Source organism: Aspergillus stella-maris, assembly GCF_047715825.1.
Source record: "Aspergillus stella-maris strain CBS 113639 unplaced genomic scaffold BDV14scaffold_86, whole genome shotgun sequence".
Classification (NCBI taxonomy): domain Eukaryota; kingdom Fungi; phylum Ascomycota; class Eurotiomycetes; order Eurotiales; family Aspergillaceae; genus Aspergillus; species Aspergillus stella-maris.
In genome coordinates, this window is record NW_027396880.1 from 1259 (window position 1) to 19152 (window position 17894).

The 17894-nt window shown below is 51.1% G+C and overlaps 8 protein-coding genes across 8 annotated transcripts; 3 read left to right on the top strand and 5 right to left on the bottom strand.

The window, feature by feature from the left end:
- Positions 1 to 2445: 2445 nt before the first annotated feature.
- On the bottom strand, positions 2446 to 4796 carry BDV14DRAFT_211863 (uncharacterized protein; the record flags this gene model as incomplete). The annotated part of the gene is made up of 6 exons (XM_073776190.1): positions 2446 to 2953; positions 3029 to 3178; positions 3233 to 3713; positions 3768 to 4045; positions 4085 to 4688; positions 4767 to 4796. 6 exons carry the CDS (start codon positions 4794 to 4796, stop codon positions 2724 to 2726), a joined length of 1773 nt encoding a protein of 590 aa, XP_073623043.1. The 3' UTR covers positions 2446 to 2723.
- Positions 4797 to 4878: 82 nt separating this feature from the next.
- Positions 4879 to 7974, bottom strand: BDV14DRAFT_183251 (ankyrin repeat domain-containing protein). Its single transcript, XM_073770354.1, has one exon. The coding sequence runs from the start codon at positions 7910 to 7912 to the stop codon at positions 5294 to 5296; it is 2619 nt and encodes an 872-aa protein (XP_073623044.1). The 5' UTR covers positions 7913 to 7974; the 3' UTR covers positions 4879 to 5293.
- Positions 7975 to 8838: 864 nt separating this feature from the next.
- On the bottom strand, positions 8839 to 11538 carry BDV14DRAFT_205011 (glycoside hydrolase superfamily; the record flags this gene model as incomplete). The annotated part of the gene is made up of 1 exon (XM_073774639.1): positions 8839 to 11538. One exon carries the CDS (start codon positions 11536 to 11538, stop codon positions 8839 to 8841), a length of 2700 nt encoding a protein of 899 aa, XP_073623045.1.
- Positions 11539 to 11849: 311 nt separating this feature from the next.
- Positions 11850 to 13252, top strand: BDV14DRAFT_183252 (zinc-binding alcohol dehydrogenase family protein). The gene has a single exon (XM_073770355.1). It carries the CDS (start codon positions 11986 to 11988, stop codon positions 13039 to 13041), a length of 1056 nt encoding a protein of 351 aa, XP_073623046.1. The 5' UTR covers positions 11850 to 11985; the 3' UTR covers positions 13042 to 13252.
- A 33-nt stretch (positions 13253 to 13285) lies between these two features.
- BDV14DRAFT_205013 (uncharacterized protein) lies at positions 13286 to 13811 on the bottom strand (the record flags this gene model as incomplete). The annotated part of the gene is made up of 3 exons (XM_073774640.1): positions 13286 to 13592; positions 13645 to 13664; positions 13797 to 13811. The coding sequence occupies 3 exons, from the start codon at positions 13809 to 13811 to the stop codon at positions 13286 to 13288; spliced, it is 342 nt and encodes a 113-aa protein (XP_073623047.1).
- A 513-nt stretch (positions 13812 to 14324) lies between these two features.
- On the top strand, positions 14325 to 14803 carry BDV14DRAFT_183255 (uncharacterized protein). Its single transcript, XM_073770356.1, has one exon. The coding sequence runs from the start codon at positions 14484 to 14486 to the stop codon at positions 14667 to 14669; it is 186 nt and encodes a 61-aa protein (XP_073623048.1). The 5' UTR covers positions 14325 to 14483; the 3' UTR covers positions 14670 to 14803.
- A 1-nt stretch (position 14804) lies between these two features.
- On the top strand, positions 14805 to 15822 carry aspf34 (cell wall protein PhiA). The gene is made up of 2 exons (XM_073770357.1): positions 14805 to 15367; positions 15421 to 15822. The coding sequence occupies exons 1-2, from the start codon at positions 15025 to 15027 to the stop codon at positions 15678 to 15680; spliced, it is 603 nt and encodes a 200-aa protein (XP_073623049.1). The 5' UTR covers positions 14805 to 15024; the 3' UTR covers positions 15681 to 15822.
- A 105-nt stretch (positions 15823 to 15927) lies between these two features.
- BDV14DRAFT_205015 (uncharacterized protein) lies at positions 15928 to 17633 on the bottom strand (the record flags this gene model as incomplete). The annotated part of the gene is made up of 4 exons (XM_073774641.1): positions 15928 to 16170; positions 16855 to 17309; positions 17365 to 17541; positions 17594 to 17633. The coding sequence occupies 4 exons, from the start codon at positions 17631 to 17633 to the stop codon at positions 15928 to 15930; spliced, it is 915 nt and encodes a 304-aa protein (XP_073623050.1).
- Positions 17634 to 17894: the final 261 nt, after the last annotated feature.

Below are 17894 nucleotides of genomic sequence, written 5' to 3' on the forward strand. Positions count from 1 at the left end.
TGAAAATTATGGTGGAGGGAATACTCCACCCCGTCGCGTTGATGCATTCGATTGTTGTCACCCACTCGCGCTTGCCTGGCTGTATAAGATGAGGCTTTCCAGGCATGTCAGCTCTTGTCACGACTCTTGTAGTTGCAATAATCCCCATTGCAAAGCCTGTTTTATTAAAATTAAAGATATCCTTATCAAGTATACCAAACTCCACCCGCATCTCTTGTAGGGTACAAAACCACTCTTGTAAAAGCCTTGGATCCTCGCATTTAGCCCTCTAATAATGGTATTTTCTGGCAAAGCGACTGCTAACTTCAGGACGGCGTGTAATAAACTGGGTGACCCAGTTCTCGCCGACTGGGGTGAAGCCCTTGGGGTCATCGGTCTGGAGGATTATATCGGCCATTTCTCGTACATGGGCAGGTTGTGGAGGGACTCCGCGGCAATCTCGTGATAGAATCCACTTTACCAAAGTCTCCTCTTGAATTTCAGAGAGTTTAAGGTTGTGGTTGTGGTATTCAAGGTGAAATTATCGGCCCTCAAGGCAATCGCGGAGGGTTTGGTCAGGGACATTATACTCAACTGCCAAACCATGAATAGTGCAATTTTCTTCATTTTTCAAGGCTTGAATTGCAAGTTGTATCCTGCCCTCTTGCTCAATTAATTCTTGACGAGTTTTCTTACGTTTTGGTGGCATGGTGGTTGATGAAAGAGAGAGGTGGTGAAAACGCGTCTACTTTTTGGAGGGGTTTGCGACCGACCCGTGATTTGCGACCGACCCGTGAATTACGTTATCTAGGGTGCTAATGGATGACTAAGCGAGGTCGACCCCTAGGGGCAGGCGGTGCCGGACGGCAGTATGCTCCGACAAATCTATGAGATCATGTGATCACTAGCGGCGTGGCCGCTAGCTACTCCAACCCCCTGAGGATTCGACCCCTCAATAGAGACAGGAGAATATCGTCAAGAAGATTCTATCGAAGAAATAGAATTGAGCCCTATCGTTATAAAGGCATCCGCTCCTTAGTAGGCTACGTGCGTGTAGTCGATACAGACGTCATTCTGCCCCCTCCTTCCCCTGGGCCTGTACGATTCGTTACACTTTGAATTCCGTACTTAGAGTACCAGATAGATCAATTCAAGTCTTCTGATTGGCTCGCCGTCATACCTACTACAGATACGACTCTTGAATATCTAAGCAAGGCGGACAGCAAGGCGGTATAATACTCTACTAGCGTTTACAGGAAATTTTTTTGGTGGTTGTAGGTGATATTTTGAAGACCTTTGTTGAGATAGCCTCAGGCATCAGCTGGCGGTCACGTGCTCTCCGCACCACTGACTTTCCACCGATCGCCCTTCTAGATAGAGAATCAGAAGGCTTCTCATGGCGATCGTCCACCTCCGAGTTCCCGACAACCTTCAATATTCATTCATTTTTATATCGATTAGTCACCCAGCTGGTATCCACCAATAAGAAGCCACCTCTGCAGCTTATAAAAGAGCATCCATTAGAGGTGTCATGTCCCTCAAGCCTAGCTTTGCCTTGGTGGCGTTGCATTCCTTGTCGTGCTCAATAAATGCAGGTATTATAACCTCCTCATACCAATTCTCTTTCTGTGAAAGAGCATCCCAGTCATAGTGTCCCACAACCTCTTGTGGTGTAACTTCGTGTATACAAAGATACTCATCTTTGTAAAATGTATAATCCATTTTATATGGATCTGGTACATTGTAGTAGAGAAGTTCACTTTCCATATGAAGGATGGGAAGCCCTAGGTAGTGGCGAACATTTGGGTTGATAAGGGTAAGTTGATGAGGACCTCGATTCCGTTCCGCAGGTCTCCTCTCTGCTATCATCTCTATTCTCTCTGCTGAGTTGGTGAAGGAGAGGAAGGGTGTAGGCTCCCATATTTCATAGTCTGAATGTATTTTCAGATACTTTGTACGATCGGTTCGGGTCTGAAGGCGTTGACGCGGCAACCTAGCGAGCATGCGGTTGTCCACAAGAGGTATACTGCCGGATTTCGCATCCCACAATCTCATCAACGGCATGGTTTGTCTCGGTGACAAGGCCACATTACCCCATGGATGTTGGCATTCTTCTAGGAATGGATTGCCTGGGCGACCTAGGAGGTTCATCATGATCTCGCGATCAATCTTGGGTTCCTTAACCATTATGTAGGAAGCGTCCACTGGACTGTTTAAATGGATGTTAGCAGCTATATGTATAATAAGAGTTTGACTGACCGAGATACTTGCATAAACTTAACTTCCATGGGTGTTGCGGTGCCTCGAGCTGCTGGTATTTGACTATCAACGGGTAGATTAGCTAATCAAAAACCAAACGTGAGAGAGAAAGGAAACAGAAACAAGGGACGGGCTCCTACTCGCTTTTATATATTCTGTTTGCCCAAGGAATATGGTTATCTAGTCTTATCCAAGACCTAGGCCTTTGCGGTTCACTATCCCTTTCATAAATGAACGGTCCTTAAGTGAATGCCCTTCATGGTTCGTTGCAATGAATAGGCCTCGTAATGGTCCGATTCAGGTTCCAAAGGTTGGAACCTCGAACCTGAACCTGAGGTTCTCAGGTTCCGACTTTTGTAACCTGAGTCGGATCGCGGTTCTATCAGGTTCGACTCAGGTTCGCACCTGAGACCCTAAATTGCATAATTTTGCCAAGATCTCCCTTTTTCAGACGTATAAAATGATGATTCATCAAGATCATTTAACTAATGGTAGAGGGGGAGTGACACCCGGTGTTCTTCGCGAAGGCCAATGACCTTCATATAGGAACCCTGCAGGGCAGCATGGCACCGCTGCTTCATGTTTAGATATGCCCGCACTAACGCAACAGGGTTATGGCTCAGACCGCCGCCAACATGCTGCCAGGTTTTGTGCAGTTGGGGATCCAGCGCCAATGTCTCCAGGGAGGGGTTGGGAAACGGGTACACATCCCCGGCTGCAAAGACCTCCTTGACGCTAGAGTACAGCTAGGTATAAAGGAAGCCCACCTGCCGCTGTGGAGAAGATTGACAAGTCTCCAATGTCAGACTACCGGTGTCATGCAGCAAACTGATCGGGTAGAACTGTTGCTTGGGGGGCGCGGACTGGGGTGGATGCTGCTGCTGGATCCACGCGGCATAGGAGTCCAAGCAGCATCGCCTCCAGAGGAGGGTCTGTTGCCCTGGCAAATGAACAGGGGATACCTGGTCTGCACCAAGCCGTGATGCAAGCAGACCAGGCCCATCAACCTGTGATGTGCCGGTTGGACAGGTCTTCTTTCCAATATCCACGTAGAAATGGTCTGACAGGTTGGCTGGATCTATTATATTATCCCAGTGCTGACCAAACTGCTGCATCATGCCCTCCCAGGTATCAGCCTTACTTAGGGTCTTGAGATTTTTCCCCTGGATCAGAATAGTCAGATCCAAGAACTGCTGAAGTCCGGCCTGCTGGATAGTCTCCTGAATACTTGTCCACACCAGCGGGAGGGCATCAGGTGGGAGGAAGTAGAAGAGAAGCTGTTCCCGGGCAACAGGATCTACCCGCTGGGAACGCATCTCAACACCCCGGGCCGTGGCATTGAATCGACTGTGGTCAAAGCTGGACGGGTAATGCTGGACGAGAGAGCCGTCATAGTGTTGGTAAATGGCAGGGAGAAGGACCTGGTCCATCCAGATCCGGAAGTCCTGCTCTTGGAGACGGGGGGATTGCTGCTCCTCCCGGTATAGTCAGAGGAACAAGAAGTATAGTGAAATATCCTCAAACCCCACCACCCGGCCAAAGGTATAATGGGGGATCTGATGTACTGGCCGCCAAGTCCGGTAAGTGCGGCCATCGCGACTAACTTGGTGTACAGGCAGGGGATCAAGGTGCAGGCTGGAATGGAGATCAGGGACAGGCCTCTGGGTCGGGTTCCACCGCACTCCTAGTTTAGCCACTGCTAGGCTATGTGCAAACCCCACGATACTATTAATGTCAAACGTCACCCTGGTCTGGCTTCCTGTCTGGTGGTCGGCATTCAGGCAGACATGAACCGGGTGGGAGTTTGCTGCAGCCGAGCGAATTCCAGTATAAATCTCCCGCTTACGCGCGGCACTGGTTTTCCCTGCCAGATTATCCTCACCCCTAGCCATAGTCATCGCGCTCAGAACATCTAGATACCCCCCGTCAGCCTGAACCCGACCCAGGTACACTCCCAGGCCAGGATGCTCAGCATGCTGGGTTTCATGTTCTCGCTCTTGCTGCGCGTGGCACTCAAGACAATATCCATGGTGTTCCTGGAGTTGATTAGTCAGAGCCTGCACAAGGCCATTAATCTGATCAGCTGGGGTAGTGATAGGAGACCTCGACAGATCCGGCACAGAATCCAAAGTAGGCTCGGTTGCTTGGTGAGAGTTTCCAGGTGTATCAAGTATATTATTGGTTGGGGTTGGTCGGTTTTGTGCACCTTCAGGCAAGATGGGTGGAGCAGGCTTGGTGTTTATAGGCGGATCTTCCAACGTGGGTTCTTCCCATGGCCCAAGGCCAGGGCTCAGGGGTGGTAGGAGTTGCTCAACTTCAGTGGCGATGGAGTGCTCTCCAGGAGGGAAGAATGTTGGTGGCGCCTCATGGATCTTGGTAGATAGAGGCACATCTAGGGAATAGTATTGATCGAATTCCTGGGCCCGTTGGGCAGCGCGCGTAGACTGGCGCTGGTTTCACTGTTGGGCAGCCCTGGATGCTTTTCTTTCTTTAGTTGAATTGTATTTTTGAGGGCGGCCTCTTTTTACTTTATTAGGACAAGGGTGTGGTTGTTCCATAATGCAGTATGAAATTAGAGCTTGGTTAATCTCTAAGTAATAAAGGAGATCCTACAAGGCAATGGCAAGGAAGATAAAATAGGGGGAACCAGTTGGTCAGTCAGTGTTGTCTTGAGATCAATCACTTTCAGGTGAATATCTCTCCTAGAAATGGTTAGCGTGGCTGTCATGACTAAAAGGGTTTAGTTTTAAGGCCAAAAATCAAATTGGGTTTAGTTTTAAGGCTGAAATTAAGACACCACGATAAAGGCCCCAAACCCCCAACTTTAACCCATAATATTCCACGAACCATGCAACTAATCAGAATTCTAATTACACTGGGGGAATCCTTAGCATAGGATACACTTATCGTTTGATTATTAGCTTCCCAGGAGGCGGCGTTGTTCTTAGTCGAAGTCAGGTTTTCTCTACTGGTTGGGATATGTGGTAACAAAGAGAACACCGAAACAAATAGGAAACTCCAAAGAAAAAGGGGATATCTCAGAATCAGGAAAAGATCATTTCCTCTCGCCCTCCAACAGAAGCTGAACTCCCTCCTCCCATCCTTCTCCCTGCGCCATTTCCAACACTCGCCTACCATTGTCGTCCTTCACTCCAAAGTCCACCGGCCCACCCTTTTCAACCAGAGTTTTCAACAACCTCAAGTCCCGGTTCTCAATGGCCTGCATAATGGCATTCCACCCTCTGTAACAGACATTGGGATCCGCGCCCTTCTCAAGCAGCAACTCAATCATGGCAAAGTCCCCCCCTTCGCATCGTCGGATCGCCTTGACAAGCGGCAGATGTTCTCCCGGAGCATTTGGATCTGCGTTTCCTTCGTTCAAAAGGAAGTGTACGATATCGACATGGCGTTCTCGTAGAGCAGTGGTCAATGGCGAAAACACGCCGCCATTCTTCCACTCGCTCGATGCGCCCGCGGCAAGAAGTAACTTGATGCTTTCGAGTTGATTGGCCTGTACTGCTCGCTCGACGACGCCTCTATGTGCCGAGAGATCCGTCACCGACGGTAAAAGAAGGGACAGGATAGAGGGGTTCTTTGTCGCCATGTAGATCGGCCAGTCTTGCCCGCGAAGGTTTGGGTCGGCGCCGTGGGCCACAAGATACTGCACGAGATCAGGCCTATTTTCATGGATGGCAGTTGTCAGAGCAGTGGCGCCGGATGCGTTGCGGTCGTTGATGTTGATTCGGTCTTTCTGTTGGACAAGCCATTCGAGTGCAGCCACGTTGTTTTCCTTTACCGCACATTCAGCTATTCCTGGTGGATTCTTCAGATCCGCACCAGCGGCGAGTAAATCAGGGAGGAAATGGAGACGGTTATGCGTGATGCATTTCCAAGAAGGGTATTCTGAGGCTGGGAGGTTGGGTTCGGCGCCATGACTGAGCAGCAAAGAAAAGATCTCGGGCCGGTCGTCGCGGATGGAACTGCAGAGAGGAGTATATATGCCGTCTTTCTTGACATTGGGAGACAGACCGGCTTGTAACAGCACTCGAATGGCGTCGATTCTGTTCACACTGGTGGCCCGCTCCATGAGACCTGGTGTCTTGTGGATGTCTGCTCCGCGCGCGAGCAGGATATGAAGGCACTCTGGTCTGTAGACGGCGGACCAAAGGGCGTGTTCTGGACCAGGCAGATTGGGGTTTGCACCATGGTCGAGAAGGGTAGAGACTGTTTCGGGCTGGTTGCTTTGAACTGCAGAGCAAAGGGCTGTCGCGCCGGTGTTGTCTTTACGGTTGGTGTCGCAGCCAGAGGAGAGGATGAGAGTGATTAGATGAAGGGGGGTACGTGATCGGATGGCCTCGATGAGAAGAGTCGTTTCACTGCGTGTCTCCTGGTTTGGATTGCCGCCGTTGGCCAGAAGGGACTGGGTTAGGGCTGTGTTTTTGTTTGTGATGGCGATAAGCAGGGCAGAGTCGTACTTGGTCGAATGGTAGTTGGCGTCTGCGCCGAATCTGAGCAGCATAAGGGCTTCGTCTTCGAAGGATTGCTCTACGGCCACCAGCAGAGGCGTCTTTCCACTAGCATCAGGGACATTGGGGTTTGCTCGATATTGCAGCAGTATCCGCATGCTCTCCATGTCGCGTTGGTTGACGGCTTCGATGAGCGGATGAAAGTCGTCCGCGGTATCCGGTGAGACGCCGTCGCCTAGCAATTGCTCTAGTAGGACGTGATTCCGGCCTCTGATGGCATACGAGAGTCTGTTGTGCATACTCTCCATCCTCGGTTTTGCAATGGGATTCGGTCCGGTATGCCGCGCGTACATATCACCAACCGACGTCGTTTTGAAGCCCAGTCTTGTCGGTGGATCAGGGGAGACCATTCTCTCAGGTACACTTTCGCGACCGGGCCTTACGGAGAGGAATCCATTGAGCGATAGAATGGAAGACATGTCATCTGCAAGACTTACCGGGTCGTCCTGCGAGAGGCTTTCACGGGGGTCAACAACAGGTGTATTCCTCTGCGGTGAATCCTTCGGTGGAACTGATGGCGACGAGTGTACAGAGCTGGTCGACTGGATCTGAGATTGCGATTGGGATTGAGACGAGCGATCAAGGGCGCCAGGGTCCATCTTGTTCACAGCCATGGCCGAGCGGCCCTTTGCAATGCGATCCAGCGCAGCAGCCAAACTCGCATACCCAATTCCCACAGACTCCTCTGGCCTTGTCTCGCCCAGCGACCACTGAAATGCCATTCCGCTAATCTGCAGGGCCTCGTTGGTTTTCCTGAGCGACTCGTGGATGCGACCAAGTTCTTGGCCGGGGCGATGGAATCCACGCTGCAGCTTTCCCCAAGTACCGCGGTGTTCATACTGAACTAATTTCAAAACACATTTGTCGAGGTGTTGGAAGTCGGCGTATGCAGTCACGAACTTCTTTTCGATCTCGTTGATGACCACCTCTGGGAGGGCGCGGTTTGCGTTGGATAACTCGGTGACCCCGGCTTCGATCGCCCACAGGGTGCGACAGGTGTCGAGGAAGGTGGAGGACAATTCGCGGAATCCACTGGGGAGATCGCTGGTCGTGCTGAGGAAATCCAGCATGTGCACTGAGATCTTATTGCCGAGTTGTGTGGCCAACGCCGACACGCCGCGAATGGCTTCCTCTGCCGCGGGGGGCATGTTGCGATTGCTGTTGCGCAAAAGGTGAAGAGTTGGAGAAGAGAAGAAGAAAGAAAAGAAGAAGAAGAAGCAGAGTTTGGAGACAGACAGAGACTTATTCCAAATCCCAGACACTTGGCTTCAGCAACGCCAGCGCTCGTGGCAAGTGGATTTTGGACCCAAGTTTCATGAATCAGAGCGACACAATCCCATTGGAAACGCCATCGGCGAGACCGTGCCAGGGGCATCAAGCAAACAATGAGATTCAAGGCTCTGGAACGTGGTGCATGACTCGCGCAAACTTTGTAGTGCACTGTGCCAATGGTATTGCAGCAACTCCACTCCATCTGGTCGAATAATTTGGATCTCACCTCAGATTTGGCCACAAAGTCCGTGATCCAGGGCCCACTGCCCTCGGGCAAATTAACCGTGTCTTTTCCTCATGGCCAGGGAATCTCGCGCCCGGGCCTTAGCGCTTGATCGAAGGAGCATGCTATGGATAAGGAAGGGGGTGCATGATATTTGGAATGCTCGACCCAATCCTTTTCCATCTGCCAGTCGCTTTCGGCCCCCTTGTTTTGTCCTGCTTGTAGGAAAAATATGTAAAACTACTAAACCCATGGTTAGCTCGAGCTGCCAAACACATGGCGTCGGGTCATTAGGGTTAAGGACACAGCACGTAGATCTTTCGGTAGAGCAACCGCCCATCATTTAATTTCCTGCATGCTGATCCAGCGCTGACAGGGAGGATCTTTCTCTCTGATAAGGAGATCCTTTACCCACTGAACAGTCATCCTGAATAGTTTCCTTTACATTGTTTCACAAATGAAACGAACCATGTCATAGCACATCCTGATACATGGAGTAAAAGGCAGACCCGCACAAAACGACCTTGTGTTCTTGTCCTTAATAACTATTCAGTATGCCTGAGAAATCACAGTACCCCATTACCGACTTGTGATAGTGACCTCTACAGATTCCAGGTCGCTACTCTTCGCCTTCACAATAATAGACCCCGGAACGCCGGCTATGGATCGCACAACGCATAAAGCAAGTCCATTAAACGCCGTACGCTCTTTTGAGGAAAAGGCAGTAAAGTCGGCTTGGAAGCCATTGTCTGTAGCGGCAAGTGTGCCAGCACCAGAGACGGAAAATGTGATGCGATGATCTGCCTCTGGTACGACATTACCCTGAGCATCCACCACTTCAAGCGCTACAAAGGCAAGATCGTCCCCGTCTGCCTTGATCTGACTTCGATCAGCAACCAGGCGGAGGCTCGTGGGCGCGCCGACCGTTTGGACAGTGTCTGTCGCCCATTCCTTTCCACCCTTGTATGTCACGACATGCAGCTCGCCCGGTTCATAAACCACTTCATCCCACCTGAAGCGATATGCCAAGAGCTCTTTCTTCTTTCGGCCTTGAGAAATACCATTCACAAAGAGTTCTGCTTCGTCGCCAGAAGTAAAAACGTGCACAGGCGTAACCTGGCCCAGTCTCTCCGGCCACGTCCAGTGGGGGACAATATGTGCCATGGGGAAGTCAGGACGCCATCTGGACTGGTAGAGGTAGAAACGCTCTTTCTTGAAGCCAGCAAGATCGATAATCCCAGAGTACGCACTCCGCGCTTCGTAAGGGTATGGCTCACCGAGATAGTCCCAACCCGCCCAGACAAAACCGCCTGCCACGAATGGATGTTCGTCCTGCGTTGCAAAGACTCTGTCGGGGGATGACCCAGGATTGGACGAGTATAGCTCATACGCTGAGATTTCCAACGAAGTTGAATTCCCACCAAAGGTATCATTGACCGGCGCACTCGTGTAATTCGTGACCGGGAATAAGAATGTTCCCCGGCTACTCAGCGACCAGGCCACCTCACTCCCCAGGATTAGTTTCTCGGGCAGGGCTTCATGGAAGGGTTCGTATTGAGGGTCTCGTCGAGTTCCTTCGAGATGCTCATACGCCGGCCCATACCGCACCCCTTCGCCGAGGTAGTTGAGATTAATGAGATCCAATACTTCTGCAAAGGAGGAATTGGCGGCAGCGCGGTGAATTGAGGCTGTAGATGGGCGTGTCGGGTCTTCTTCGGCTACAATGTTGTGAAGATAGGAGGATATCTCTGTAGCCTTTTCAGGCATGGACTCCTGTTCTCCTACCTCGTTTCCATAACTCCATACAATGACCGATGGGTGATTGCGATCGCGCCGCAGGAACGAGCGTAGATCCGGTTCTTTCCAGTCGGGGAAGATCAGATGGAAATCTGATGTTGTCTTGTTCAGGGTCCAGGTGTCGAAAATCTCATCAATGACCAGGAACCCCATCTCATCTGTCAGTTCAAGTAGTTCGGGGGCAGGGGGATTATGCGCCGTTCGAATTGCATTCACGCCCAGTTCTAGTAGCATTTCCAACTGCCGTTCTGCCGCTCGTCTATTGAATGCTGCACCCAGCGCCCCAAGATCGTGATGCTGGTTAACTCCCTGTATTCGGAGTGGCATGCCATTCACGGACAACCCGTCCTCAGAGTCGAAGTGAAGCGAGCGAATACCGAATCGTGTTTCATAGCTGTCAAGCAGGACGCCTCCGTCCCACAGGGAGGTCACAGCCACATATATATTGGGTTCTCCTGATGGTAGAGGCTGCCATAACCGGGGATTCTTGATCCCTGTCGAAGCTGATGTCACTTTCCTGCTGCTTCTGTCCACACTAATTGACCTATCGGGAAATCGTGCAGCTGCTTTGCCTCGCTGACCCTGGACTGGGTCGAAATCAAAGACCTCTGTAACCAGATGGATTTCTTGCGTCTTATTTCCATCATTTTCAACTGTCACCTCGAGATCAAGGATGGCTTGTTGTGAGGAGATATTCCGTGCTGTAATATAAGTACCAGAGTGCGCAACATGCGTTGGATCGACACTGGTAAGCCAGACGTTGCGATAGATCCCAGCCCCAGGGTACCAGCGAGAGGATCTTCCAGCAGGATTCTCAACGCGGATGACAAGCTGGTTCTCTGAGCCTACTCTCAAGTAAGGGGTGATATCCAATTGGAACGAATTATAGCCATACGGCCAGCCACCGACCAAGTGACCATTCACCCAAACCATGGGGTAAGACATGGCGCCGTCGACCTCCAAGAAGATGGATTTTTGTAGGTTGGAAGAAGAGATGTTTAAACTTCGACGGTACCATCCGACTCCCTGGACCGGCAATCGCCCCATGTCGGATGGTATAGGGGGATCTTCCTCGGTGTAGAATGGTTCTGTAATAGCCCAGTCGTGAGGTAGGCGCACACTTTCCCAGCCACTATCGTCGAATCCTTGTTCTATATAAGGGAGATCCACGTCAGGCTCGTGGTGTGGCCGCTCATTATGAGCAGCAGGGTCGTCAATAAAGTCATTTCCAGATGGCAGAATCCAAGGTTTAAGGACTGTCAAGCTGTCGTTGTCTGTATCGGGGCGAATATCGTAGACGATGTTGTCCGGTATAGTCTCGGATCGCCAGAAGCGCCAGTCGGCATTCAAACTGACTCGTTCTCGAATGGCATGGTGAGTTCCAGTGGCATTTCGAGCAAATAGTGCTTTTGCATCAGAGACTGCAACTATCGCTAGAGTGGATACGGCGAGCTTCCAGAATCGGTGCTGGGGAACCACCATCGTGAAGAAGCCTGCGTGTGTTTCCACAGAGGATCAACGCGGGGTCTGCGACCTCTTATAGACGTCTGAAGAGCACATCTTGTCTATTTATTGTTATTATTCCGCCAATGGCATTTCCCCTGGCCAGGATCGTTGTGCCATGCTCCAACAGAAAGACTCGGCACGGAGAATTGCGGGAGATCTACTTGCGAGTGACTGTCGGCTAAATGGATGTATGTGCAGATATATATATTTGCAGGAATATATATTTACATCGGAGCTGTTCCGAGTGTCCCGATATGACATCATCATTGCATAAAAACGGTGGCTGAGTCAGCGCATAGAGAGGATCCCCCAGAGTCACAGTCAATCCTCCACCAACTGAAGTCACCAACCCACTTTCTCCTTCTCCTTTTCCTCCAGATTCCCATTGACTGTCCCTACTGACTCATTCCTGCCCTACTCACCATGTCTCTTCCCGACACGTTCAAAGCCGCCCAGCTCAACGAGAAGGGCGCCAAGCACTCCATCTCCGAGCGCTCTCTTGGTGAGCTTCAACCTGACGAAGTCGCCATTAAGATCACCGCTACCGCCATTAACCCTGTCGATTGGAAGGTTCGGGACTCGGGTTATTTCCTTAAAGAATATCCTGCAATTCTGGGCAGCGATGCATCCGGTCAGATCGTCGCCGTCGGCAACAACGTCACCCACCTCCCCCTCGGCCAACGCGTGTTCTTCCAAGGCATCATCGGCAACTACGATGCCAGTACCTTCCAGGAGTACTGCAAGATGCCTGCTGCCCTCGTCGGAAAGGCCCCCGGATCTGTCAACGACGAGGAGGCCGCCGGTATCAGTCTCGCGACGGTCGCTGTCGTCACTGCCTTTTACGACAAGTCCGGCCGTGGGCTATCTGCACCCTGGGATCAAGACGGTGACGAGGCCGGCAAGGGCAAGGCGATTGTCATAATTGGCGGTAGCTCTTCTGTTGGCCAGTATGCCATCCAGATGGCGCGCCTATCCGGGTACGAGCGCATCATCACAAACTCGAGCATGGCGCACGAGGAAAACCTGAAGCGCCTGGGTGCCCATGTTGTGCTCGACCGCTCAAAGGCCAGCCCAAAGGACTTTGTCTCCGCTCTGGAGGGCGTGGAGCTAGACTTTGTCTTTGACAGCATTTCATACCGCGATACCCAGACCCTTGGCGTGCAGATCCTCCAGGAAGCAGAAGTCGAGAGCTCCGTCGTGACCGTTCAAGCTGTCGATTCCGAAGCCAAATCCCTCGGCGAGTCAAAGAAGCCCAAGGTCGATGTCCGCCAGGTCATGGGGCTGGGAAGTAGTCCTGATTTGCGCTATCTGAGTGAGCCCCTGATGAAGAACCTCGGCGGCGATGAGGGATGGTTAGCGCTGGGCAAGTTCTTCGCCAACAAGCCTGTTGTCGTTGACGGTGGATTGGATAAGATTGACGAGGCGCTCGACAAGAACCGTGCTGGTGTTTCTGGCGAGAAGGTTGTTATCAACCCTTGAACGATCCCCTCCTTGCACCGTTCGGCGCGGCGATGGAAATTGTATTAGGAGATGAAATCACGGCCGGCTGACGAATTCACGAGTTTACTTCTTTACGAAAGGCGCTAGGCAGGTACCCATGGGATAGACAGCGTGACTTCAATTCCTGTATCTAGACGCATTACTCGATAATTCTAGCGATAACTGTTCAAGTATCTAAACATCTTGATAAACCCCTGACTCGTAAATGTCCTATCTCAGCTGATTACGCCTTTGCGAAGATGTCTGCAACCCACCCATTGTCCCAGTTGTAGAGGTTGTAGGGCGTCACACCCGTCAAGACAGGGTAGTTGACCTGGTCGTCGCTGAGGGTGCAGTTGTCGGATCCGTGGAGACACGACGCGATGCACTCACTAGTATACTGTCCCTCAAGGTACGCACCTTGCAAGTATCCGAAGAACTCTTGGCTTGTGGCCTCACCGGCGAAGAAAAGATTCCCAAGGTTGGCGCGCAGGTTCTGGTGCGATTGAAGACTGGTGGCAGGAGGCCAGTTGGAGTATGAGCCGTATGCCCTTAGATATTGTTAGTTCAAGAGACACATTCTGAGAGCTGGGTAGCACTCACCACTCAGTCTGAGTCCAGCGCTTGTACCACAGGTGAGTAGTCCTCTCTTGGAGTGAGTGATTGACTGGACTTGTCTCATCAAAACAATGTGTTTCGTCGCTGGTCCCTTGATACCCTGCTCATGAGTGTTGCGGCACGGGCGCATTCCTTACAGAATCTCCACGCATATTTTCATTCAGCAAAAGCTAGAGGCAACAGCAATGGATACTGCTGGACTGTGGTGCTGGAAGGTAGAAGCTGATCATCGATTGGAAAGGGTCGAAAGTAAACAGTGGTCTGGATGGCATTTTGCCTGAGAGCTGGAAACTATGTCCTGGGAAACCCCCATAGAAACAAGTCCACTACTCCACGAGCTACAAAGTGTTCGTATGCTCCTCATCTGCATCACTATTATGTTCGGGGTGATAGACATGGTACGGATGTTCTTTCACAAGTCCCGCAGGGTGTCCATCAAGCTTCAGTGCAGTGCACCTACTGATCCTTTTAGCTAGGCTCTCGCAGTGCAGAAGAGGGAACGAGTACGAAATATATATTTTCAATCGCATTAACTGCGTCTGTCGAGGACTAGAAGTAGGTCTTGGAGAATAATGAGGACTACTGGCGGGAGGCGTACGGTCACTCAACCAAAGTACTAATTCAAGCACATTTAGGCAGCGATATACGGTCGCTGGTTATTTTGACCAACACGTAAATTGCCACATGGATCTATTTCCCTTTTTGCGAAGCGAGGTCTCAGTTTGACAAGTTGAGACACGTCGAGCTCAGCCTTGCCCCATACGCCACCAGGGTTTCAACGGTCGCTTGAAACGCAAAGTGAGGCTTAAATCACACCACGAGGCATGGAATACCCTGAGGCTACAGGTTTTTTATTTCTAGTTTGTCGCTATTGCGTTTTTCTGTGGTTTTGCCCCTGGTGGTTGGAAGATCGGACAAAATCGAAGAAATCGGCTGATCAGGGGGATGATGGGCCATGGCATCACTCAGGGGAATCCTCCAGAAGCTGTGGGACGACCGGGTATTTTTAGACAGGTTGGCCTGTCTGATTGGCCGAGATGACCGTTTAACCTGAATTAATCTGGTTTGCTCGTTGTGCAGTGGATCCAGTCCGAGACACTCTGTGGGGAGATGAGGTCAAGGGTCTGCTCTGCTCTCTATTTCCTCCAATTCAACCTCGGATCTGGTATTGTCTGGGTAGATCTCTCGGTCTCTGGCGATAAGTAGAACTGCATGTCTTAGAATCATCTACTTCACGCCGCGGAAGAGCAATATAAATACGCCCTTGCTTCCCGGAGTTGAACTCATCAGTCAACCACAACAATACAGAATAACACACTACACTACACTATCCTATCCTATCCTATCCTATACTTTACCACCATCATGAAGTTCACCTCTTTCGCCGCCGTCGCTGCCACTCTGGCTGCCACCGCTGTTGCCCAGCCCGCTTCCTCGGCCACTGCTCAACCCTCTGGAACCTGCGCTCCCTCCTCTACCCCCGGCCCTGAGACCTTTGGCCTCGTCGCCATCCACTCCGGCGAGGCTGTCCAGTATTCTGGCTTCAACGCTGCTCTCGGTAGCCTTTTCGCCGGTCTCCCCAGCCAGAACGCCAGCTGCCAAGGTACTGATGACGGCTTCGCCACCTTCTACATCAAGGACAAGGCCCTCTACCTCTACGGCTCCGAGGACGCCACTCAGCAGTTCTACGTCGACGGCTCCGGCATGGGTATGTATCTCTTCACAATCAGTCTATATGACCATCAGCTAACAGCTCCCCAGGCCAGGGCAAGATCGGTTACACCACCGGCGATGCCTCCGGTCCTCGCAATGGCCAGACAACCGGCTGGGCCATCGACAAGAACAACCATCTCCAGTTCGCCGGCAACGACTTCCTTGCCTGCCCCAACAGCATTGACGGTGCCTACAGCATCTGGGCTCCCTCTGGTGTTGACCAGCCCGCTGGCAACGAGGGCTGCATTGGCATTGCTGCTCGCGTCGTCAAGTCTGACCACCCTGTTGCCTGCACTTACTCTTCCTAAGTCAGATTGAGTGAGTGTCTGTATATAACTCAATAACTTGTATATGATTATAGAATAGCTTAGCGTTGCGCCGGGATTGATTGTCCGGTCGCAGGTTGGCTACAGGTACATACAATAGATGCCTAACAATGGTGAAAACGTCTGTAGATGATCTATTCAGTAGGCTCCGTATAATTTGTAATGTTATATGTTTGTTTTCCACACGTCCGCACTATCTGCTGGGTCTTACCGCCACGCCATCAATATATTACGCTGATGTGGCAATGGAAGAAACTCCCGTATTCCCACCTTCAACAACACCAACCTGCCCTGAGGCTACATTCTCTTCATCCAACCTAGGCAATGCTTGTCGGTGCTTTGGTTGGCGTTTGAAGCTCAGAAAAGGGTTGTTGTCGAGAACAGCCGTGACCTCCTCGAGAGCGTATTCCGGCGTCTCTGGGAATGTAAAAAAGACAATCACAAATTCCACGGCCAGCCAGACGACATAGATCTGAAATATATGAGCATCAATGCGGCGACAGAGAAAAAGGAGACTTAACTATATAGTATCGCCATGTAATGTTCTGATGCCCGGCCGGGTTGACCTGGTCCTCACAGTCAGTGTCGTGCTTAAAATCTTGGATGCTAACGGAGTTGCCCATGTTGCCCATGTATTAAGAAACCCAGCAAGATCACGAAATAGATTGAGAAATGATAGACCAATGACCCGAATATTGTAAGGAAGAACTGCGCTTGTAAGTCCTCTGTATAAGCAGGGGTAGGGCTGCGCGGCACTCACACTCAACAGGATAAGCATAAGCCAGCGACTTGAATGCCCACTTAATATCCACACATGGAGAGGAAAATAAAAGATATGACAGTTATAGAGTCCGGCTTGTTATCTTCCTCTCGCGCAGTTACAGAATTTGCGACCGTGACAGAAAGCAGCGAGACGAACATGACTGCGGTCGCGGTCAGGAACTGCGTGCGACGAACAACCTAACTTGTTGCCCACGAGGCAATAATGCAAGTCACAAAGGATACAATCTGTAAGATGCCATTGATCAGGGTCTGGCTCTTTTCTGATGTGACCCCGACCGTGTCGAGCACTCTGGAGATAGGAGATCAGCCCGTTGCCAGACCAGTTCAGGGCCGTTCCAATGAAGATCAACAGAAACAGTCGCTTGCAATGGACCGGCGAGGTGAAGAACTCGCTCCAGCTGGACTTGTTGATTGTTTTGCGCTGAAGAGCTAGGGAGATCTCTTCCATCTCAGCCAGGACGACAGGATCATGCAGGTCGCCGTTGCTGTGAGCTATGGCGAGAATCGCATGCGCTTCATCTCGCCTGCCTTGAGCAATCAGAAAGCGAAGGGACTCTTGACACCATATAATGAATGAGAAGTTGATCTGTGCCACTGCGCCCTGGAGGTAGCTGGGGATGCGCCATCCATAAGTCGAGGCAAGCGGAAAAGTGCCGTACGTGACCCAAGCTGCCATGATAGCACCCACATAATACAGACCATTATACAGGGCTGTCAAGAACTCCCTATCCCGGAGATGAGCCAGCTCAGCAACAAGTACAGGGCCACAGTTTCCGACGGTGGAAGCTGAAAGACCGAAGAGAATGCGGGCGACAGCGAACATGCCAACTGTCAATCATCAGCAGGATACATTAAACAGCCAAGGAGTAGCTGGGGATGATACCGTTCTGGGCAGCTCTTTGCACTACAGCAGCGACAAACATGACTAGTGAGGCCAAGATAATTGCCCATCGTCGTCCCCATTTGTTGGCAATCGCAGGAGCAATGGGGAAGGCAACGATGGATCCCACCCAGTACGATGAGTTAATCAGGCCGGCGATGGCAACGGTAGGATGAATGACTAACCATCAGTTGAGGTCTAAAACTCACCAAAATATCGGGCTGATACTTACAGTCCTTGAATGTAGTCAGGGCTTGCAGTCCATTGAGCATGGACCCTTCGTACCCTGTCGTTGCTGACACTGCATGCAGTAGGTAGTCCTGTCAGTAGCCACTTGGTCACCGCAGATGTGCGACACGTACCAAAGAGAACCCCCGGAAACAAAGAGGCGTACAGGCGTAATGCACCTGCATCACGATACCATGGCTTTGGTGGATGCTCTCCCAGTAGACGCGACACTTGATATAGCCTCTGCTGATATCGGGAGTTCTTAAAATGATACCGATTGCCGCAAAGAAGTTAAAGTACCGAGA

Bases quoted from the DNA above. Each gene is read 5' to 3' on its own strand.
- BDV14DRAFT_183255 (XM_073770356.1), top strand. From the start codon at position 14,484: ATGGAATACCCTGAGGCTACAGGTTTTTTATTTCTAGTTTGTCGCTAT.
- BDV14DRAFT_183252 (XM_073770355.1), top strand. From the start codon at position 11,986: ATGTCTCTTCCCGACACGTTCAAAGCCGCCCAGCTCAACGAGAAGGGC.
- aspf34 (XM_073770357.1), top strand. From the start codon at position 15,025: ATGAAGTTCACCTCTTTCGCCGCCGTCGCTGCCACTCTGGCTGCCACC. The intron at 15,368-15,420 runs GTATGTATCTCT...ACAGCTCCCCAG, and splicing joins CGTCGACGGCTCCGGCATGG to GCCAGGGCAAGATCGGTTAC.
- BDV14DRAFT_183251 (XM_073770354.1), bottom strand. From the start codon at position 7,912: ATGCCCCCCGCGGCAGAGGAAGCCATTCGCGGCGTGTCGGCGTTGGCC.